Source organism: Leptopilina heterotoma, unplaced genomic scaffold, assembly GCF_015476425.1.
Source record: "Leptopilina heterotoma isolate Lh14 unplaced genomic scaffold, ASM1547642v1 Lhet_365, whole genome shotgun sequence".
Classification (NCBI taxonomy): Eukaryota; Metazoa; Arthropoda; class Insecta; order Hymenoptera; family Figitidae; genus Leptopilina; species Leptopilina heterotoma.
The window spans coordinates 14,584-39,687 of NW_025111046.1; the positions used below are offsets into that span (position 1 = coordinate 14,584).

The window sequence follows — 25,104 nt, forward strand, 5'->3', positions numbered from 1 at the left end:
TGGGAAAAAAATATTACAAAATTCACGTTTCTTAATATTTTTGTAGAAAATTTTCAATTTTCACAACGAAATAATTCACATCATTTCTATTTCTTAATTACAATTGTTTTAATAAAATTCAAAGTTATTCAAAAAATAAAGGAAAAAAAATGTTTATAAATTCTATTTGTCAATTACAAATTTTCATTGAAAATGAAATTGAAAATATTTGAATTTTTAGAAAATAAAGGAAAAAAATTTATTCAAAAATATGTTCTGTTACATTTATTTACGAATTTCTTTAATTGCAAAATTATTCAAAAACATCTATAGCTTTTTTTTAAATAAATATTTAATTATTGTTATTTTTCCATAGGAAATAAGATTTTCAAAAATTTCAAATTCAAACTTTCTTGAAATTAAACAACTTTAAAAATATTTTTGTAAAACATAAAGATAACGATTACTCCGAGTCGAAGACTCGGAGTGATCGATTTCTTCATTTTTTAAAATAATTAAAGATGTTCGAGAGATAAAATAATTGTTTTACATTATAAGAATATTGTTACTGAAACTACTTCAAAATTATTTTTATATTCAATTATTATCTTAAATTTAAACTAAAATTCATTTTTAAATAAATTTTTCTTAGAAAATTCTATGAGAATTCAATTATTTAAATAGAAAAGTAAATAATTTATTGAATAATTGAATGTTTCTTAAAATTTAATTCTTATAAAGAATTTTATTACCAAATTTTTAAATAATTTAATTTTTTTGACGAATTTTAATAAAATTTTTAAGAATAGTTACATTTTTCAAGGAATTCGATTAAAATTGTATTATAAAAAATTTGTAAATAATTGAATTCCTGTGAAATTTTTATTATTTATGAAAATAATTAAAATGTTTGCGTACAATTTTATTAAAAATTTTTTTCAAATAATAGATTTCTTTAATTAAATATATATTTATAAATTTAACTAATTTTAGAAGATTTTGAATTATTAAAATTATTCAAAAATTTAAGTTCTTTAAAATTTCTAATTAAATTAATTTAAAACTGAAGTTTTATAAAATTTCAAAATTGAAGAATTTTTTTCTTATGAGTTCTAAAAGTTTAATTTTTTTCTATACTTAAAAAAAAATCCCTGACTTTTCTCTGAATTCCCTGTGTCAGAATATATGATATTATAGTTATAATAATATTAAAACTATATTACAATTCATACTTTATTTTTATGAAAATAAATTTAAATTAAAAATTCTTACGTTCCATTTATTTTTAAAATTGCTAATTTTACTTTTAAAAATGGGAGCAAAAAGTTAGTCGCGCGCGATTTGTTGCTAGTTTATTTTAATTTGCAGAATTTATTGAAAAAAAATTTTTTTTCAGTTTGAAAGTATTGTTATCGTTAATTAATAATATCTTGTTATGTTTTAGAAGCAACAGAAAAAGGAGCAAAATGAGGGAAAAAAGGAAACAAAAAAGAAAATGTAAGAAAAGCATAAAGAAAACGAAAGAGAAAAGAAAGAGAAGTAGAAGATGAAGAAGAAGAAAGAGGAAAAGAAAAGCCAATATCCAACAAGTAAGTGATATTTCTTACGTTACTCTTCAACAAAGTGTTATTTTGTAAACAAAAGACAAAGGGACGTGAAAATGATGTTAAAAAAACACATTATATGTATATATGTAGATATACAATATTAACGAGGTGGTAATCTGAACCCCCTGGTTAATATCCTGACAAGGCTTGAAGCCTTTTTGCGTCCATATCCACTCAAAGGATCGACCTTAGAGCTAATTACCTGAAATAACCCATTAGTCTTGTATCATCCCAAAGTTACGGCTTAGGTGCTTGTCTCACACCTTTGACGACTTAATCTCCTCCAAGAAGCTTTCTTGGGAGGAGTTGTTTCCATGAATCAGCGATACTCTCGCGACCGAGGAAAATTGCTCTCCCTCTCTCTCTCTCTCGCCTTTGCAACCATAATAATAATAATAATAATAATGATATACCTATAATAACAACTAAAGAGCTTTTGCCTGCAGGAGAAAACGTTCGATTTAAAAATTCACACCTTAGTGCGATGGAAATTTTTTGAACCATCATTATTATATAATATCAGTTCTTGAAACAATTTCAACGATTAATGATTACTAGTCATTATAGTGTTGGCTTAATTAACACCTGTGAGAAAATGTATATAATAGCCGTAAAGGATATTTATTTTGAGAAGGAAATTTTTTTTTCCTCCCATATGTATTTTTTGTTGTTATCAATTTTCGGGAGAAAATAATTTGGATTTGTAAATTATCTGCTTGCTATTTGATTTCTTTTTTTTTGCAAAATGCAAAAGCGGAAAGAAAACAAAAAAATTTCAATTAGGTAATTTATTAATAGAAAAATCGATAGTACGTAGATCCTTCTGAGTCAGGATATTTAATAAATAATACAAACAATAAAATTAATAGTATAAAAAAATAGTGAACATCTTCGTTATTAATTATTACCACTTAGTGATTAAATCAACGTTTTCACTATAATACTTTCACTATAATTGAATACTTTATGTTACCGAATTTTTTTTTGGTATTAATTTTATAATTTTTTTTATCAATTTTGCAATTCTGATATTATTTTTGAAATTTTGTATCAATTTTGCAATTATGGTTTTAATTTTTCACTTTTTGTATTAATTTTGAATTTTTTGTATCAATTTGACAATCTTTACAAAATAGAAAATTTTCATACTTCCAAAAAAAGAATATCTTTCAATTATTTGGTACCTTTTAGCGCCAAGTGAATCCTTTTGGTTCTAAATTTGTAATTTTGCTATCAATTCTGCAATTCTGGTATTATTTTTGAAATTTTGTATCAATTTTGCAATTATGGTTTTAATTTTTCACTTTTTGCATTCGTTTTGAATTTTTTGTATCATTTTGACAATTTTTGCAAAATAGAAAATTTTCATACTCCCAAAAAAAGAATATCTTTCAATTATTTGGTACCTTTTAGCGCCAAATTAATCCTTTTGGTACTAAATTTGTAATTTTGCTATCAATTTTAAAATTCTGGTATTAATTTCCAAATTATTGTATCAACTCTATAAATTTGATATCAGTTTGGTACTGTTTAGTTTCAATTTAATGCTTTTGGTACCAATTTTGTAATTTTAATATAAATTTTGCTATTCTGGTAATAATAATGCAATTTTAATAATAATTTTGCAATTTTTGTATCAAGTTTGCAATATTTTGGGACTGACATTGAAATTTTTATATTTTGCAATATTTTGGTACTAATATTGGATTTTTTGTATCAACTTTATACAATCATACAATGTTGTTATGATAAATATTGCAATTCTGGTATTAATTTTGCAATTTTAAAAAAAATTTTTGCTTATCTGGTATTAATTTTGAATCTTTTTGTATACATTTTACAATTTTTGACTTTTTGTGCACGGAGAAAAATATAAAGTAACTTTTACTACTTTAATAGTAAAAAATTTCCGGTAAAGAATTTCTGGTTATTTTTTTCTACTTTTGGAGTAAATTTTGCTGCGTTCAAAGTAAATTTTACTAACTTTTACAAATATGTACTTCGAACGTAGCAAAATTTACTCCAAAAGTAGTCAAAATTACGAGAAATTCTTTACCGGAAATTTTTTACTATTAAAGTAGTAAAAGTTACTTTATATTTTTCTCCGTGTGTATACTTTGTATTTTGGTATTAATTTAGTTTTTTCTTAGTATTCTTTGTATACTTTTAGTATCAATTTTCTAATTTTGGTATGAAATTGACATTTTTCAAAGTATATAGCAATTTTTCTACAAAATTTTTATTTTGATACCAATATGATAATTTTTACTATCGATTTTGTAATTTTTGCATCAATTTTGCAATTCTGATGATAATTTTTAAATTTTTACCTCTGCTTTATATTTTTGGTATTAATTTTGTTACTTTTTCGTATCAATTTGATTCTTTTGTTACCGATTTTTTGTATTAATTTGGTAATTTTTCTTATCAATTTGATTCTTTTGTCACCCGCTTTTGTAATTTTTGTATTTATTTTTCAATTCTAGTATCAAATTTACAATTTTCTTTTAAATTTAGTAATTTTTGGTACCAATTTTTCTATTTTTGTATGAAATTTTTATTTTCGTATCAATTTGGTACCTTTTATTATCAATTTAATCCATACGGTAGCAATTTTGTTATTTTTGTATTAATTAATTAATTTTGCAATTCTGGTAACAATATTGAAATTTTGAACCAATTTTACTTATCTGGTATTAATTTTCAAATTTTTGTATTAATTTTGTAATTTTTGTAACAAATTTATATGTTTGGTATCAATTCGTCACATTTTAGTATTATTTTCCTCTATCTTATTTTTATTTTTGGGACATTTCTATACAGTTTACTTCAATTTCATAAAATTTGGTACCGATTTTAATTATTTTGATATCATTTTTATAATTTGTTTGATAATTTATACCAATGTGATAATTTTTGTTTTTATACTTTTGAAAATCAATTTTATAATTCTTTGTATCAATTTGAACCTTTTGTTATAAACTATAAATTACATATTTTTTGCATGAATTTGATAAATTTTTGTATCAATTTAATACTTTCAATGTCAATTTTATATTATTGCTAACAATTTAATTATTTTTTTTAAATCTTATTTTTACTTTTGGTATAAATTTTATACTGTTGGCTTCAATTTGTTAAAATTTGCTTCCTTATTTCCGCGTGAATTTTAGAAACCAGTAATTTTGGAAAATTATTCTTTTAAACATTAACTTTGAAAAATAGATTTTAAGAAACAGCATTTGCCACAGTTTTTTCTGCAAATATCAAATTGAGACAAAAAACGAATCAAAAGTGTTGCAAAGTAACATTTTTGATTCTTTTTTTGTCTCAATTTGATATTTGCAGAAAAAACAGTGAGGTAAATAGTATTTTTGGAAATAGAATTCTGAAAAATAGCAAAAAAAAAATACCATCTAAGGGTAAAACGAAATCACAATATAAAAGAGAGTATATTCGATGCATCACTCACTCCTTTTCTCTCTCCCTCTCTCGAAGCGTGAAACGGATGAAGGAATATGTCGATGGGGTGAGAATATAAATTCGCTGACGATATCTTAAAGAGGTGCGAAGAAATGAGAGTCGGGGTGCGAGACGAGGTATAAGAGCAATCACCGGCGATTTCATAGCTGTCGTACCAACGCGCGGGTTCTGTTCCAAGTCTTAAAGTTCCGTTCTCCAAGAGGTGAGAGAGTGAGAGAGAGTGAGAGAGAGAAAGAGACCGCAGAGAATGACTGAGCGAATTCCATCATCAACACTCTTCGACTTGAGTCGAAGAGGCTTTCCCTCTCGAAGAAATTCGAATCGCGACACCTCCCCTCAACTAAAAGTCCCACCTGATATTTTAATTGACATCAAAAAGTGTTACCAGCAACATTCCATTCGAAGAGGTATTCCAAAACGTTCACACGATCTGAAATTATAATCTTCATTTGTCAAAAAGTCAAACCTAACTTCTCTCTTTCTCTCTTTCTCTCTCTTGAACTCGGAAACATCAATAAAAAAAGTACCTAATTTATCTTCACTCGAAAGTTGATTGACAATGCGGCTAATATTTTTTTTTTTTGACATCTCTTTCACTTCTTTTTTATTGTTTATTATCTTCATTAATTATTACGATTTATTTGGTTTAATGAATAATCAGTTCACTGAGTGTTGAAAATTAACTTTCGGTACGGTTAGAAAAATAATGTGTGAAGAGTTTTGTCTTAATTTAAGGCATTTTTTTTTTTGTCTGGGAAAAAATGTTTTAAATTATAACTTCATTATTGAAGTGTTTTTTGTTTTTTCAGGTAATTAGTGTCGTAAATTGTAGATGAATATTTATTCGTATATTGAAAATAAAATGTAAAAATAATTGTTAAGCGGAATTTTTCTTCTCACTTCGAGATTTTATTTATTACTTCCTCATAGAGGAAGTATTGTAATACCAAAATTTTTCGAGTTCGACTTTTTGACATATCTTTATGTTATTTGACCTCAGGAGTTCAAAAATGACATTTTTAAAAAATGTCATTCCGTATGTGTGTATGTGTGTGTGTGTAAACATCACATTTTCATAAATATCTCAAAATCATGAAGAGCTTTTGAGTTGAATTTTTTTTTAAATTGTAGATCTCACCTGCGGACATAAAATGAGAGTACTTTGAGATAGATTAATAAAGTTTAACTATTTTTTTTTGGATTTTTAATTTTGCAAAAAAACGTTTTTTGCCCATAACTTTAAAAAAATGTTAGGACACCTATAAATGTTTTTTTTTTAAATTTCGCTGCAATAAATAATAAAGAAAAGTTTGTGATTTTTCTTGACTAAGATGCGAAAAGAAAAATAAGACATCTTCTTTATTTTTTCAGTCAATATTTACTTACGTCTGACTAAACCATCAGTTTTCCACTTAACCGCAGCAAACATTCTTTCTTTTTTGCATCAATTCTTAATCAAACCCTTTTTTCTAAATTCTTTTTTCTCTGTAATTTCTATGAAGCAAAACCAATTTAGAGAGTTGAGTTAATTAAAAGTGAGGAACTCGTTCGAGAGCAAGAAAAGTGTATATGTGAAGGGAAAATTGTATTGGTTGTTTTTGAGCTTTTGACACTTGATGATCGTTATAAGCTCTCTCTCTCTCTCTCTCTCTTACTTAGTTTCTCTCTTCCTCTTTTCCCTCTTTTTTCTTCTTTTTCTCTCTTTTCCCTTTCTCTTCCCTCTCTCTTTCTCTCTCTCTTTTTCTTGACTTGAGTCCGAGGAGAAAATCGATCGATCGAAGGTGCGACGACTGACGATTTGTTATCGACAAAGTCGATCGCCTAGTTTGCTTGCCCGGAACAAATGCGCCGTGCAGATTGGCATTCAGGCGAAACTGGGGCAAAACATTTCGATCGGACCGATTCAATCCGGTATATATGTATATACTAAAAGTCACTCTTTCTCTCTCTCTCTCTCTTTCTCTCGACATCGGTCACGGCGCAAGTCTCGATCATCTTTTCTCTTTTTCATTCGACAAGCCTTAAATCAGCTCTTAGGATCGATTAAAAAAATCGGATTTGTCTTCAATGTGAAACGATCTCTGAATTAAAAAAGAAGTCTTTATTTTCTTAAATTACACTCTTTCCTTGATTTAATTAAATCAACATTGTTTTTTTTCCCTCTCCTATATATATTGATAGGAGAGGGATATAATTCAGTAGTTAATTGAAAAAAAAGTTAGTAACAATTAGACTTCGCACTCGATATTTAATTTTAAAATTAGTAGTAAAAAGTAGTTTTCAAACTAAATAAAGTAGCTATCGAGAAATTAAATTTGACTACAAAAAAAAGTCGTCTTAGACACTTCACAAAATTGACAAAAATTCCATTCCACATTTTTTATTTTCCTAACTTTTTCCTAATTTTCATCAAAAATATTTACTTCTTTCTTATCCTGGCTAATAAATTGAATTAATGCAACGAATTTTATATAATTCACGAAAGAATTTAAATATTTATAAAAATAATTTAATTCTTGCGAAGAATTTTATAAAAATTTCTAAATTTCTTTCGACTAATTTGATGCAAATTCTAATTTAAATAATTGAATTCCTGAGAAATTTTTATTTATTCATGAAAAGAATTAAATTCTTACGAAGAAATTAGAAAAAAATTTTAAATAATTGAATTCTTTTTGGAAATTTTATGAAAATAGTAGATATTGAAAATCATTGAATTGCGAAAAGTTTTTAAAAATAATTAAATTTTACAAAGAATTCTAGTAAAATTTTTGACAATAATTAAAAGTCTGTGTGGTATTTTATTAAATTTTTTTGAAAACAATTGAATTCCTAAAAAGCATTTTATCATTTATGAAAATAATTGAATTCTTGCGAACGATTTTATTAGAATTTTTTAAAAGAATTTAATTTCCAAGAAGAAATTTATTACTTCTAGCATAAATAAAAATAAATAAACAAATTACTTTTAAAAATAATTAAATTCTTGTGATGAATTATTGTTCTTTATGAAAACTATTAAATTTTGCGAAGAATTTTATTAAAATGCCTCAAAATAATTGAAAGTTCTAGAATAATTTTGTTATTTATCGATATAATTGGATTCTTTTGAAAAATTATTTATGTAAGTAATTGAATTCTTGGGAAGAATTTTATTAAAATCTAAAAGAATAATTGAATTATTTCAAAAAAAATTTAATTAAAATTGTATTTAAAAAAATTGATTTCTTTCGATCAATTTTATTAAAATATTTGAAAATAATTTAATTCCTGTGAAAAATTCTAATACTTTTGTAAATAACTGAATTCTTTTACAGAATTTTCAAAAAACATTTTTTTCATATAAGTGATTTTTTCGAGGAATTGAAATCAAAATTTTTAAGAATAATTATATTTTTTAAGCAATTCCTGTAAAATTGTTTAAAAAATAATTAAAATCCTGCGATGAATTTTATTATTTATGAAAGTAATTGAATAGTGTTGCTAAGAATTTTATTAAAATTTTCAAAAATTATTTGTATTCCTGAGAAGAATTTTATTTTTTATGAAAATAATTGAATTCCTGAAAAGAATTTAATTATTTTTGAAAATAATTGAATTATTGTAAAAAAAATGTATTAAAATGTTTTAAAAAAATTGAATTTCTATTCAAAATTTTTTTTATTTTTGAAAATAAAAATTGAATTTTTCATAAGAATTTTATAAACATTGTTTCAAATAATTAATTTTTGCGAAATATAATAAATATTATGATAATTTTATTTTATGTACTCTAGCTATAAATTAATAATTAAAGCAACTTTTTTCTCTTTTACTCTTTCTTTCATTTTTGTTTTTCAAAAAATGTTTTGATTACGTAATTCAAAGAGAGAAATGTCGGATCAAAATTAATGATTTAAACCAAAATTAATGATCATTTTTGAATTAACGGCTTGTTGGTATTGGTTGACCTGACATTTTATGAGAAAGTGTGAATAACTACTGAAACAAGTTAGAGGAGGGAAGAATACTTTTTGATGTATTTATTGCTTGTATTAAAATTCGACGTAATATCGAAGCAATCGCTACTTTTATGTTGCTGTAAATCATTTATTTATATTTATATTTATTTATATCCTTCAGTTTTAAAATATTTAATATCATGAAATGTAGATAAACAACTACTTTTAAGTTTCCTTCAACGTCGTTTATTAGAAAAAAATATTATCATCCAATTATTAATGAATTATTCGATAGTCTAACCCCTTCCTGTTTTGAAATTTTTTCTGACTTCGAGAGCAATATTCGGATGCTCGAAAAAAAGTATCAGATTTAGTTAATAAATAATAATAAATAATTAACGATAATTAGTTAATAAGTAATTCTAATTAAGAATTAATTAATAAGTTATTAATCACAATTAATAAGATATTAATAAATAAACAATATTGTTCATTCCCTTCAATTTAACAATAAATATTAATTATTCTCTTCAATTAATAATAAAAAACAAAAATTAATAGTATAAGTACTTATTCTAATTTATAGAAAAAATATCAATTACCTGCAAAAAATTAACAATAATATTAATTGAAATTAATATTAATTTTTCCCCTTATGTAATTTACAAGAATTAATATTAATTATTCTCTATAATTAATGTTAGAAATAATATTCATAATTCGCATAAATAATTTAATTAACATAAATATTATTAATTATTCGCTGCAATTAAAATTAAAAAAAAATTTTTATTTGCTTAAATTAGTAATAAAAAAATATTAATTATTCTTTTTATTTTTAAGCAAGTCCCATTTCCGATAGATCAAATCTAAAAAAAAAATTTTAAGTTTTGAAGCAACTAAACATTTTCTGCAGTTGACAAAAAAATGTATTTAAATTCAATATAATAATTGGCGGGGAATATGAAAAAAAAATCGAGAAAATAAATTTGTTGACAAAATAAGGGAAATATTAATTTTCACCTGGGAACTCACCATGATGCGCGAAACGATCAAGGGGCGTGATCCTTCAGGCTGGAGAGGTGAGACTTGTCCGTATCGTAAGACGCTCACGTTGGCCAGGATTCTTGTACACGAACATTGCTCGTTCCATTCCAATCCCTGCAACACAGACATGAGAGTCGTCTCAGACTTTCAGTGTCCTCTTGCTTCAATTTTTCTTCTAATTCAAATAGAATTCACCCCCCGCAAAAAATTCTATCCTTATTTGAATTTTCCCGGAATTATTGTCAATCATCTTCTTATTTGTTTCTTTTTAAACACTCGTTTGTATATTTTCCGTTTGTTTTAATTTCTTTTTTTCTTATTTGAAAATTTATTGTAATTTGAATTTATAATCTGAAAAAAAAAATTCTCACTATACTATTATATTTAATAACTAAAGGTAACTTATTATTTAGTTAAATTCACAGTTATGTGAAAATAAAAAATTTCTGTCAATTTAGTTTTTTGGATAATTAACATTAGTTAAATTTGACTATTTTTAGTTATTTTTCTTTTCTTTTTCTTATTTCTTTTCTTATTTTCTTTAGTTGCTTTTTTTCTACTAAAAATTAGGAATTTTTTTAATGATAAGTATTTTCTTTTGGATACAAATATAATTAGTTTGCTACTAATATTTAATTCTTTTGTTTTATGTTATTGTAACAATTTTTTTCACTAATAATTAATCCATTTACTAATATAATTAGTAATTTTCGAGTAATTTAAATTTTTTTACTAATTTTTGGTAAAAAGATTAATTATTAGTGAAAAAATATCTCACTATTTTCTTTTACTAATAAAAAGTTACTTTTAACTCATTTTTATTTTTTTATTAACTAATTATTGGAAGAAGGATAAATTATTATTTAATGACTAATTATTATGGTAAAAGGACTAACTATTTAGTAGTAAAAATAAAACGCATTATTATAATAAAAAATTAATTATTTTAATAAACAACTGACTATTAGCGAAAAGGAATTTATTATGAATAAAAAAAACGACTTATTTTTAGTAGAAAAATAACTAAAAATATTCTTTAACTAAATGAACAAATTGACAGCAATTTTTATTATTTTTACTATCACTTAAATTATATATTGCTCCTAATTACTAATAATTAGTTTTTAACTAATAAAAACAGTTAGTTTTACTTTTTACTGATAGTCAAAGCAAAAAGTCAACCAATGTTGTTAATAACCAGTTGTTTTTTCCTATAATTCAAATTAAAAATATTTTTCAAGGCAAAGACGAGGGTGATTGGTATTTATAGACTAAGTAACTAATTTAAAAAAAAAACTTAACTTAAGTCAATAAAAAATAACTGTTTTATTAAAAAAGATTCAAAATCCTAATTCCCCAAAAAAAGGGTAATTAATTCCCTAATTAACAAAACTTGATATAAAAAAACAGTACTTAATAATACCACGCATTTGAATTTATAACTTAATTTCTCAAAAATTTTCCACCATCATTTTTTCCATTTTGAAAAATTACCTTCTAAATTATCTTTTAATCTCTAATTAATCGTCTCCTGGAGAAAAAATATTAAATTCTAGTCCATATGCAACGGAAAATATTATTTCTTTTTCTATATTCGGATTTTTTTTTCAAACCATGGGAATTAATATGTGTACTATATAATATATATATAGAGAAGAAGCACACGACACCCGGTGTATATAATTTCAACTGATCTATTAATCCTGAGCTTCCTACCTCTCACGCATAAAATGCGTACCTGCGTGCACACGTGACATGTGAGCACGTCTGTAACCTGAGGCTATAAAAAAAATTATATAAAAAAAAAAAGAAAAATGAAATCTTCGAGACCATGAGGCAAGGCGCGAGATCATCGAGCGATCAAAAGAGGGAGAGAGTGAGAGAGAAGGAGGGAGGGGATCAGAAAAGATCGAAGGAGTAAAGGAGAGGGAGGCAGAGCGTGATGTATGCGACGTCATGCGTGACTCACGTGAACGCAAGAAGAAACGTTGATATTAAGATACGAAGTGATGCATTATAGAGACATCATTCCCTGCCATCTTTATCTCTTTCTCTCTCCCTCTCTCAATCTTTTGCCTTTTACTCCTTTTTCTTCTAAATTTGATATGTCTTTTATAAACTTCCATGAAATAGTTTCATCGCTCAATTTTACAAGAAAAAAAAAGTTTTACCTGGGATAGCGATAAGTTTCTCTAAAATAGCGAAAGTATTAATAAAACTTTTTTATGCCCATTCATACATTTAAATAAATAAATAAAAACAATGAAAAATTTCGCTAAGTTAGGAAAATTTTCAGTTGTTACAAGTCACAATTTTTTTCAATATAATAATTGACATTTTTTATGTAAACATGATCTGCTAAATTTATTTACGAATATCTTTAATTGTAAAATTATTGGAAAACAATAATTTCTTTTTTTAAATATTTTAAATATTTAATTATTATTATTTTTCCATAAGAATTAAGATTGTCAACAATATAAATATAAAACATAAAGAAATCGATCACTCCGAGGCTTCGACTCGGAGTGATCGTTTCCTTTAGGTTCTCGATTTCTTCATGTTTTATAATAAATTAATAATTAAAGAGAATCGAGTGTTAAAATCATTATTTTATATTATAAGAATATAGATTCTGTAACTTCTTAAAAATTATTTTCATATTCTATTATTATCTAAAATTTAAACTAAAATTCATTTTCAAATCAATTTTTATTTTAAAATTTTACGAGAATTCAATTATTTAAATACAAAAGTAAATTATTTATTGAATACTTAATTGAACGTTTCTTAAAATTTAATTCTTTTAAAGAATTTTATTAACAAATTTTTAAATAATTGAATTGTTTGGACGAAGTTTAATAAATTTTTAAGAATAATTACAATTTTGAGAAATTCAATAAAAAGTGTATTAAAAATAATTGAAATTCTGCGATGAGTTTTATTATTTATGAAAATAATGAAATGTTTGCGTATAATTTTATTAAAATTGTTTTTAAATAATTGAATTTTTTTGGGTCATTTTATTAAAATAGTAGATATTGAAAATCTTTGAACTGAGGAAATTTTTTGAAAATAATTAAAATTTTGACAAGAATTTTATTAAAAAATTTGAAAATAATTGAATTTTAAAGAAGAATTTTTTTATTCATAAAGATAATAATTAGGATTTTGTCGAGATTTTTTTTTGCAAATTTTGAACATAATTGAATTTTGTCATAAGAATTATATTACTTTTGAAAATAATTGAATTTCTGCAATCATTTGTAACTTCTACAAAATTCAATTTTTTTAGTGATTTTTATTAAAATTTTTCTATAAATCCATTATTTTTGATAATTAATTAAATATACATTGACAAATTTAACTAATTTTAAAAGATTTTGAATTATTAAAATTTTTCCAAAATTTATAATTAATTATAATTAATTAATTATAATTAATTATTTATAATAAATTAGTGAATTATTGCGCCAATAATTAATATTATCATCATTGACTAAAAATTTCCTTTTCTAAGTAAATAAAAGTAAACAAATAAAAATTAACAAAATTTAATACACCTCTAGGAACTCTTTATTATTGTTCACTATTTATTGACATATTCAAATGAATCACTAAATACTCATATCATTATAGAGTTAGTGACACTGGAGGACATTAACCTGTAGAAAATTTCCACAAATTCGAATCTTTAGAATTCTATTCATCGTCTATTTTAAAAATAGCAGTCATTGAACTATCGAATTGTATGAAAAAATAAGAATGTAAAATACAAAGAAAGAAAAATAGTTTGAGAAAAATAATGTTGTTTTCGATTTTTTATTAGTTGAAATATCTCTATGAAGAGTCACAGTGTTAAATCGAATAGAAAAACAAAATCTATTGTGAATTAAAAAAAAAAGAAAAATTCAAGCAGTTGAAGTCATTTATAAGAATGAGAAATAAGAATATTTAATGAGCAAAGGTTAATCAACCGCAATTATTAACGAAACATTAAACTGGAACGGGTTAATGCTCGTGTGTGAATTATTCGATTTCAAGTTTAGTAATATTTAATGAATTATATTAAAAACTCAAATTTGATTCGTTTTTTTCATATTTCTAATTTACATTTTATTAATTTTACTTTTTCATTGTTTACTATTTTACTTTCTTTATTTCTTCATTTTCCTCTCTCTTTCTGTTTTTTAACTTTTCTGTTTTTTACTATTTTACGTTTTCTACTATTTTATTCTTTAACACTTTTTTTTGTCCTCTTTTATTGTTTAAAATTTTTTTTTTTACTTTTTTATTCTTTAAAATTTTACTGTTTTCTACTTTTTTGTTTACTCTTTTCCTTTTTTAAAATTTATAATTTTCTACTCTTTTTGCTTTTTGCAACTTTTTTTATTTTCTACTATTTTATGTTTTCTATCTTTTTATTCCTTACTAGTTTATTATTTTCTGTCTTTTTATTCTTTAATATTTTTATTTTTTCCTTTTTCATTCTTAAACATTTTCCTTCATTTTACTTTTTTATTTTTCTACTTTTATTAATTGTTTACTATATTGTGATTTTTTATTTTTTATTTCTATTTTACGTTTTCAAATTTCTACCTGTTTATTTTTTACCATTTTATTATTTTCTACTCTTTTATTGTTTATCATTTTCCTTTTTTTCTTTCTAATTTTTTATTAGTTGTATAATTTTCTACTATTTTGCTATTTACTATTTTATGATTATTTTATTTTTCAAGTTCTTTTTTTATCTGTACTACTTTTTTTACTTCTTAATATTTTCTACTTTCTATTCTTCATTGTTTTATTATTTTTCACTTCTTTATTCATAACTATTATATTTTTTGTTTTTACTTTTCCATTTTTTCTATTTTACTATTTTTATTTTTTAATATTTTATTGTCTCCTATTGTTTATTTTCAACTTTTTCGGTTTTTCTTACTTAACTTCATTTTCTACTTTTTCCATTCTTTTATTTTTTATTTTTTTATTTTCCACCTTAACTATTTTTTTTTATTTTCTCCCCTTTCTTTTGCTTCATTTTAATTTATACTTTATATTTTCTACTTTTCTAGTTTCTACTTTTTCCTATTGTCAACCTTTTCTATTTTATATCTTCTGTTTTTTCTATTATTTTATTTTCTCTGCTTTGTTATTTTTTACGATTTTACGCATTTAATTTTTTCAATTTTTCTTCTTATTTGCTTTAGTTTTTTAGTTTTTTTTTACTTGTAGTAATGAACTGTCAGTAAAATCCATTTCTTTTTACTTATTTTAACATTTAATTCAAACTATATTACATTAGATATAATCTATTGTCTATACAGAATATATGTTTCCTTCACATATTATTAGAACGCACGTCTCTTTTTTTTCAAAGGTATGAGAATATAGACGCAGAACACGAAGAGAGTAAAAAAAAATCTAAACTTTAATACTTTGCGTGCCTTCTTTTCCTTCTGGGTTTTTATACCGCGTGCCTAAACGTGTATCTGATGCTAACTAATGCTCACTTATTTATCACACCTTCAAATAAAGAAGAAAGAACTCCGTTTAAGTACGTGCTACTAATGTATTTTTTGGTATTAGTCATTGAGATATTAATTATTAAACTTTAAATATATTCGAAAATATGTTCCTTTAATCGCTACATCAAGGATTTTTTTTTCATATTAAAAGGACACTTACTTTTTTAGAATTAAATTTCTTAAATTTCTTTTATTTATTTTTTGCATCGAAATCATTTGACAATTCCGGGATCAGACAGAAACGTTAGATTTTTAGGTATGAAAAATATTATTTTACCTTTTCAAAAATTTTAATCTTCTTTGATAAATAATAACACTTATAGTTTGCATAAAATGAAAGCTTCTTTTGATAATTTGAGTGAAAGAAAAATTGCAGAAATTAAACATAATTTTAATGTTTTAACGGTATTTTAAAAAGTAATTTTGATAATATGTAGTTACATATATTTTCTAATACTAATTAATTAAATTACAAAAATTCTACATTTTTTGTAAAAAATTATAATGTTTTTAATATTTTTTAATTACAAAAAAAAAATAATATAGTTACAAATATTTTCTATTACTAATTAATTAAATTACAAAAATTAACTTAACAGCTACATTTATAGTAAAAAATTATATTGTTTTTAATAGTTTTTAATTACAACAAAAATTCTCAACAAAACTGACAGAAATTTCAAATTACTAGAGATTGAAAAATTAGAAATGAAAAAAAAAATTAAAACTTGTTACTGACAATTAGAGTAAATAAGAATTTTGTGACTCGAATGTTACGTCTGACCGATTTTTACTTTTACTACTACTATTTTTACAATTTGAATAATTTTATCTGTTTGTATGACTGTGACTTACATTTACTACTTATAAAAAATACAATTTGCAGTATTAATGAAACAGTTTTTTTTATTAAGGATAAAATTTAAAAATACATTAAAAGTCTGACTGAAATTGACCTTTTCTACTGATAGATAATTAAACATTTTTAAATATCTGACTAAAACTGTACTTTCCTACTAATTTAAAAATTCAAACAGTTTGAAACCTCGACTGACTAAAGCTTACTTTTACTACTGTTAAAAAAATTGCAATTATAAAGTACAATATCTGACTGAAATTGACCTTTTCTACTCATAGATAAATTAACACTTTTAATTGTCTGACTGAAACTGTACTTTTCTACTGATTTAAATATTAAACAGTTTCAAAAATCGACTGACTAAAGTAGATATAAATTACAACTATAAAGTACGATATCTGATTGAAAATTAAAATTGTCTCCTTCTACTGATAGAGAATAAAAATTTCTAAATGTCTGACTAAAACTGAACTATTCTACTGATTCAAGAATTCAAATAGTTTAATTGTTAGGAAAATTGCAATTATAAAGTACAATGTCTGACTGAAATTGACCGCTTCTACTGATAAATAATAAAAAAAAAATTAAACGTCTAACTAAATATAAATTTTACATCTGATAAAATATGTAAATTAGTCGTAGTAATAACATTTTACATTTTAGGCTTTTACCACTGGCAGCAAAATTAAAGTAAACAAAAAGTTTCTGTCTGATAGAAAAAGATTTTTCTACTTATGCAAAAATTACCTTAGTTACTAAACTATTTTTTACTACTAAGATAGTTTACAAAGAAAGTTAACAATAAATTTTGAAAAAGTGCATTCGCCTCTAAAATAGAAAAAAATAGTAAAAAAACATTAAATACAAAAAAGTTAGAATTACATATTTCACTATTAAACAGTAATTATTAAAGTAGGTAGTAAATAAGTAAAAAAATGATTATTAAAATTAAAAGTATTATTTAATTAATTTAATTAATTTATTATTAAAATTTTATTATATCAAAAAGTAATTATTCCAGAAAGTCATGTCTAACGTAAAATGTCACTTTCTAAGGTTCCTACTGACAAATCTATTATTTTTTGACATAGTCGTCTGTCTGAAAACGACTCTCACTACACGGAAAAAATTTTGGTGCTTGAGAGCCACCTAGTGTCGTACAGCGCTGGTACTACTGTCTTGGTACAAGCGAAATTCCAAAACTGGGAGCTGAGATGCACCAAGTAAAGGGATATCTCTTGTCCCAAGCACATGGCACCACTCATGCACTTGAAATTAGTCAACATATACCCCACTATCGAAAATATATTAACCAACAAAATGATTTACTTGTGTATATAAATTTGTGGCTTTTTTCATATTGTACAACTGTTTAAGTTTAAATATACCATTAATTATCTATAAGTATATAATAATTTCTAAAAATTTGAAGTTTTCACACCAATATTATTTTTAAAAAATAGATATAAAGAATTTAAAACTTATGACAAATTAACCTTTAAAGAGTGCAGTGAAATAAAAAGTACAAGAATTAATTACTAATTTTTTTATAAAAAAACTATTCTCTATATGTTTAATAACATTAAATAATTATATAGTGGAAATTATGAAACTATTAGAAAAATTATATTTAATTAATAAATTAGAATACAAAAAAGTGAAAGAAATAGAAAATAATTATTATAAATATTTTTATATGTACCTATGAATTTTTTCTAATTCTATAATTTATAATTAGTAATTATAAATTACTTTTAATTTATTTATTATTAATTATTAATTAATGCTACATAATAAATATTTTATTAAATAGAATTTTTTACTTAAATTTAATTTTTGTATCATGTAAGCTAACATTTATTTTTAAAAAATATCAAATGCTGAAATAAAAATATATAATTAACAAGATGGTAAAAGATAAAGTGAAAAACAATTTTAGAATATTTTAAACATTTATTTAAATAAAATTAATAACTTTTGTCGAAGTATTCTAATTATAATCCATAGCGGGTGACAATAAAGTGTGCGTTTTCTTTTATAATTGATAAGGCGGGTGCAATTCTAGGCAAGTCTTTTTGTTTTAGAATTTTCTTTTCATGCGTACATTCGACAATGTATGCATGATAATGATAATCAAATGTAATTTCTGTAAATGTGTTAACGTAAAAATAAACTTCGTTCTGTAGCAAAACTATATCTACTATTTCGATGAACTCTATTTCACTTTCTTGCATACTTGAAACTAAAAATGTTCCAATTTCATAATTAATGCCGTTTATTGTGACTTGTTTATAATATTTACAAGAATTGTTCTCATTTTCATTTAAAAAGTAATTTTTTGTTTCTCTGGAATCGTTAACATCTCCATACTTTGTAAATGGTTCAAAGTTCAAATTGTGCATCATTTCACACATTTTTAAAGATTGTTTAACTGCAATTGTTTGTAGTAGATTTTTTTTACAACTTGTTGATTGGGCTGTACATTTGATTGACCGATGATTGGATTCGTATCTCATAGCCCAGAAATTTACAACAGGTCCATTTCTGAGTAAAATTGTTGGATAATGTATTAAAATGTGAAATTTTGGTTTGAGTTTTCCATATAATTCTATGTAAAGTTTGTTCATTTTTTCGATCAAGTTACTTAAGGTTTGCGCATCGCTTCGAACTACACGTGGTGACAACAAAATATCAACAATTTGACGCAGATACATAAACAATTGCCAATATTTATCATTTTCTGGTACTCGATCGCCAATGATCATTCCGAAACATCGAACAAGATTTAGCATCTCAGATGCGGACATTTTCAAATTACATTTTTTTGTCAATCGATGTTTGGAAATTGGTGGTGGTCTATTCGCATTTCCCATTAAACCAAAGTCAAAGTTTTGAATTCGAGTATTCAGAGTTTCGAGAGAAAAATAATAATCGGGTCTAGAAACAAAAGTATTTATGAGATTTTTTAAAACGTAGAAACATACACCCTCAAACACGTCGTGCATTGAATCTACAGTTACATTGTCCATAACATGAAAACCATTCACTTCATTAAACACACACGATTCTTTAACACCATCATGCATACCATTTTCATAATCCTCTTTAGTTCTTATCTTTGTCTTATCTTCTACACACATTTCCTCAGATTCTTTTAAAGTTGCATTGCATATTCTGCAAAAAAAATCGGTCCTAAATGATTCGACAAATCCTAGAATTTGATTCAAGCCTAAATTGTCTCCTAAGACTAAAACTAATTGAAACTTTACTCGTTTGACGACATTTTTAATATTTATTACAATACCTTCTGTTCTTAAATAATTTAATTCTTGAATTAACTTTTCGAACACTTTTTTATTGCCACATAGAATTTTATCTGATGAATATAAGAGCGTAGAGAAAAGAATGGTATTTAAGTGCGATGAAATATTCGGTGGTAGACAAGCTATTGAGGCATAAATAGCTGCAAACTTATTAACACCAGCATGTGCACCAAGCGCATTCCCAACCTCTAAATCGTCGTAAAATATATACAATGGAAGAACGATATCACTGTTTATTCCATCAGCATAAATATTTTTCCATACCTCTGCTTGGATAATATTCGACAAATGTGAGATTCTTGATAAAGTGTTTTCATGTACTGCAAAATTTGGTCAAACAAACCAGGTATTTCAAGAAACATTTTAAAACTCTTTCTTAATGGAATGCACACGCCGTTTACTTCTTCTGGGACTAAAGCAATATCATTATCGACAATTTTTTCCGAGAACGTTATTCCGATTTTAAATTCTTCGCTATCAATAAGACCCCTCTTTTTCAAGAGGTTAAATCTTTTTGATTCTGTTTCAACATATTCGAAAATATTGCCATACTCCGAAAAACAGCGATCGATCTCATTTAATGTAAAAGCGGTCAAATTTTCGTTTTTGAGAATTAATAAAATATCTTTTTTGAGCGATGATAAAAAAACATTACGTAGGAAATCTCGAATAAAAATGATTACATCGTCAACTAATTTTCTCGGAAGATTGGGGTCACCATAAAGAAATAAAATTAATGTTAAAACACTATTTAATAGATAAACAATATCCATATTTTTACAAAAATATAACTTTAAAAACAATTTTCATAGAACTTTTTTTGGCAATTGTTGAAAACTTATTTGTTAATATCGACCAATAATTTGGTGACCCAGGAGCTGATTTTTCTATTACAAATTTTATATACCGCTTTGTCAATAAAGGTCCAAACAAAATCACAAAGGAACGGGAACGAATGTAGTGCTGTTAGACATCTGTAGCAACTTTCGAGTGCTTTTAATGGATCTTGAAAATTATAATTTTCTCCATTCAACTTTAGATAAATTTGAGGGGTCTCCAAGCTTCCTACTATTGTAACGTATGGATGAATTTGCAAATTTAAAGAAGTCAACCAAGTTTCAAATTCAAATTGACCAGCAATTACGTTCTCAAAGTTCTGTAAAAAAAGAAAATGGTTGAAAATAGAATATGATTAACGCTACGGTATAAAAAATGAAGTAAATATATTTCATTTACCTCAATGTGTAAAATAAAAGCTTTCGCTATCTCTTCTTTTGTTACATTAATACTTTTCGAGTCAACTTTCAATTTTTTTGTTCCTCTGATAATTAGGGGTAGTAGCAATAGAGCTAGAACATTATCGTTGCTACCTGTAAAATGCATATATTTTTCGTTAATATTTATTTTGAAAAAAATAGTAGGTTTTAAAATTTAAATGGAACTAAAAAATAATGATTTATATACCTCCTTGGAATAAATTTTCATGTGACTGAAGAAAAACTTTAACATCAGCAGCTTTGCTCTTCTTACAATACACAACTATTTTTTTTGCTAGTGTTGGCCATTGTGCAGCAAATATTGCGTGATTGGGATTATTTTGAATCAGTTGACGCAGTTCGTTATTCTCTTTGGCGATTTCTTGAAATATCCTTCGGCAATCTTGTTCAAGCTACAAGAAAAAATTTACCATTAAACAATTAAATTTAAAAAGATAAGTTAAAAATAGAACAATAAAATATAAATGTAAAATCTTGCAATTTTATGAGTAAAAGTTTATTAAAAATAATAAAAATAGAATTAAAATAAAATATAAACCCATATATTCACGTATAATAAACATTAGTAAGAAATTTAAAGTTATAACCAAAGGTAAGCCAAGTGGAGATTTGAGTCGCGGAAATGTTTTAAAATACACTTCTAAAGGTGTGGAGTTTTTTTTTGAATGTGAGACAAGCAGCTTCATACGATGACTGTATGTTTCCTCCCAATTTTTGGTAACCTTTGCAATAGAATATGCCTCTCCATTTTGACTTGTCAAAGATTCGAAATCACTAGTTTGAATACCTATATATATACACACACAACGGAATAACATAAAATACTTCAATATTAAAAAACATTTTTAAAAAACAAATTAAAAAATCTTCCATCTTACAGACAGAACTGACGTTATCAGAAGAAGAATTCTTATTTTGCGATTTGGATAAGAGTCTCACGTCACGCAACTCTTTCCTGATTATTTTATAATAATTGTATAAACACCCTCTGGCACTCATAGATTCTTTATCCGCAGTTTCGCTGCTCGGAATATAAAATAAGCTAGAATCTTCTGTAGGAAACAATTGTTCTAATTGCTCTTTTAATTCAATAAACCTTCTTCTTTTTATTCTAAAAAAATAAATACTTTTCTATTCATCAAATTAGACAAAAAATCAATAAAACTCCTCACAAAAAAAATCACATAAATTATCCAACGGCTCTTATAGAGGAATGTGTTCCTTTAAATTAAGTAAATGCATTTGATTTACGCTGAGACTAAATGGACTTACGAATAGTTAATAGGATCTTTTTTTATCTCCCTCATAATTATCAAATCTTTAAGTCTGACATAATCGAGATTACCAGTAATTTTATATTTCCTTAAAACTATCTGACCTTCTAAAGTGGAATTAAGAAAATGAAATAAATCGTTTTCTTCAAAAGTAAAATTATCTGAAAAATGTATACAATGATTAAAATGCAAATAAATATATAAATTAACCAATAAATTATGAGAATTCAAATTTCTATTATCGAAAACCTTGTGATTCTTTGTCACCTTGTGACACATTAATCGAATTCTCATTTTCACTTAATTCGCCATTATTTGACAAGTCGAAGCCATTATCAATCTCCATACGTTGGGAATTAATACCGTCTGCAGCATCTTCCGACATATTTTGCTTCCGAAAAAATCAAAATCGATACGTGAATCATAAAATTGCATAAAAAATTAGTAAAGTGAGAGATTTGCATTCTTATGTGAGAGGTTTATTATCAAAAAACTAGATAATAGTAATTTTTTTCTATTATTATCATTTATTATACTAATAAACATTTTTTTATTTATAATATTTATTAATTAGTCATTACTTTTGTTTCTTTAATATAAATTTGTCAAGAAATGTAAGTTCTATTATTTCTCGTTAATTGTAGGTTATGTTTTTCAATCCTTTTGTTTACGTTATTGTTTCTTGTGAATGTTCATAATTTTTACTGTTTTGCAATAGAAAATTTTTACAGCAAAGATTGAAAATAATATTTAATAGAATTAATGATAATAATTTTTATCCGAATAATAATTATGATTAGACTTTTAAATCCATAACATCACATTGAAAAACTAAATTCACAATGCCGAAAACCATTTTTACTGCAAATATAGATTTAATTATATATATACTTACAAGTATTAAATCTTCAATATGTCCAGTCTTCAATATCTCCTTTTCAATATATTTATCATTGAATCATTCAAAACACTCCACTTTAAAATTATTTATTGAATATAAAAATCCGCACAATGATATGCACTAAAAAGAAAACGGAAAAACGACGGTAAAGCAGTGGTACCAAAATTAAGTATATCGTCTGCTCTATTGCAATAATGCAGAGGGCTCACCAAAAGGGTGCGCCTGCTGTCACAAAACGGTACGTCCGCTATACCAAGCGCTAGGGTAATATTCGTCCTGCGGTTTGGTATAGCTCGTGCACTAGTAGGAACGACTGGTGCACCAAAATTTTTTCCGTGTACTAACGTTTCAAACCCTTTTCAAAAATCCATCGCAAATTTCATTTTTAATACAAACAAAACTTGTCTTAATGATAAGAAAAAAATTTCCTCATTGATAGAAAACGCTTTTTTTTATAATCATTAAATCTGCAAATACTAAAGAAGCAAGGTATAGGGAAAAAGTCTCTAAAAGATTAGAAACAAAGTAAAAGGGGAATAAAAAAAATTGGAGATATAATTTTAGAGATGGAAAAAGAGAATCTTGAAAAAAGGGGCGTGAAGTGCGGGATGTAAATCGAAAAAGTGGTACAGAGATGCTGGGCGTCGCGGCGTCATTACACGGTTCATTAGGCACGTATAAGCCTGAGGCTGCGGAAAACCAGAACCACAAGTACTGACACCATTACCAGTAGGATACTGATACATATATGTATATATACTGTGACAGGGCACTGGTTATTCCAGTGACTGTGTGCTATTCGCGGATGGATCGAAATACGGGAGAGGAAAATGCAAGAGAGATGCCGTGGAGGATGCGCCTCTATCAGCCAACCAGACCAACCATCACCGACACCCCTACCCAAGTAGCCAGCCAACTGGAGGCGTGTACTGTATAGATATATAATTCTCTGCGAAATATACGCATATAAATACGTGCAGATACGAATATCCCGCAATCGTATACGCATATTTTGCTTTAAGCCAACGGCGATGAGTGAATGAGAGAATGAGAAAGAGAGAGAGAGAGAGAGAATAAATCTCTATGTTACTCTACTGTATAGATATAGAAAGAGTAAATGAAAAATCCGGTTTTTTAATTAGTCAACCCCCCCACCCTCAAAAAGCAAAAAAATACATGAAAAAGAAAATAGAATGGAAATAAACACTTTAGGAAAAACTTGACACTTTTTTTATGAAACATAATTAGTATTTAAATGTAATTTAAATGACAAAGGTAAAGTTAAAAAGAGAAGGAAAAAGTATTAAGGTGAAAAATTAGTTATTTATATAAGAAGAGAGAATGAAAATAGTGACATAGTGGAAAGAATGTAAGAACGAGAAAGAAGAAGGAGAAAAGGAAAAATAGCAAAAAAAGGGAAAGACTTTGTTATGAAGAATTCGAGACGAATGGAGCAAAAGAAGGGAAATGGGAAAGGAAAGAAGAGAACGAGAAATAAAGAAGTAGCGGAAAAAAGAAAAACTAGAAAAAAAGAATTTGCTATGAATAAAGAAATAAAAAAAAAGAAAAGGAAACAGAATAGAAAAAGAAACAAAAAAAGATGATGAAAAAGAATTTAGTAACAATAAAAATAAATAACAACAAAATAGAGACAAAAAAAAAACAATTAGACGTAAAGAGAGGAGAAAAAAGAAAAAAAGGGAAAAAGGGAGAAAAGGGAAAAAAAGAAAGGAGAACTAATCATTAACAATGTAGAAAGAAAAGAAGAAAATGAAACGAACAAAGAAAAGAAGCAAAATTAAATGAAAAGAAAAAGGTAGAAAAAGAAAAAACTACTGTTACAAAAATTAGAATTATAAAATACAATGTCTGACTGAAATTAACC

General features: G+C 25.1%; 2 protein-coding genes across 5 annotated transcripts in view; both read right to left on the reverse strand.

Annotated features, from left to right (window-relative positions):
* Window positions 1-10,033: 10,033 nt before the first annotated feature.
* Window positions 10,034-25,104, reverse strand: part of LOC122505728 (transcription factor Sox-2) — a 226,040-nt gene continuing 210,969 nt past the window's right edge. The window contains exon 3 of one of the 3 annotated variants that reach the window (XM_043617535.1): window positions 10,034-10,171. In XM_043617535.1, the coding sequence (XP_043473470.1) occupies window positions 10,120-10,171 (52 nt within the window). In that variant the 3' untranslated portion in view covers window positions 10,034-10,119. Of the gene's footprint in view, window positions 10,172-10,389; window positions 10,409-21,354; window positions 21,437-25,104 lie in introns of those variants that run through there. The other 2 variants (XM_043617537.1, XM_043617534.1) reach the window with 2 other exon arrangements.
* On the reverse strand, window positions 21,638-22,812 carry LOC122505731. Of its 2 annotated transcripts, XM_043617541.1 has the most exons (3): window positions 22,568-22,812; window positions 22,317-22,479; window positions 21,638-22,155 (listed from the first exon to the last, which is right to left on the reverse strand). In XM_043617541.1, exons 1-3 carry the CDS (start codon window positions 22,701-22,703, stop codon window positions 21,819-21,821), a joined length of 636 nt encoding a protein of 211 aa, XP_043473476.1. In that variant the 5' UTR covers window positions 22,704-22,812; the 3' UTR covers window positions 21,638-21,818. The 2 variants fall into 2 exon arrangements, with proteins under 2 accessions (XP_043473476.1, XP_043473477.1); XM_043617542.1 differs by lacking the exon at window positions 21,638-22,155 and having other exon boundaries at window positions 22,310-22,479.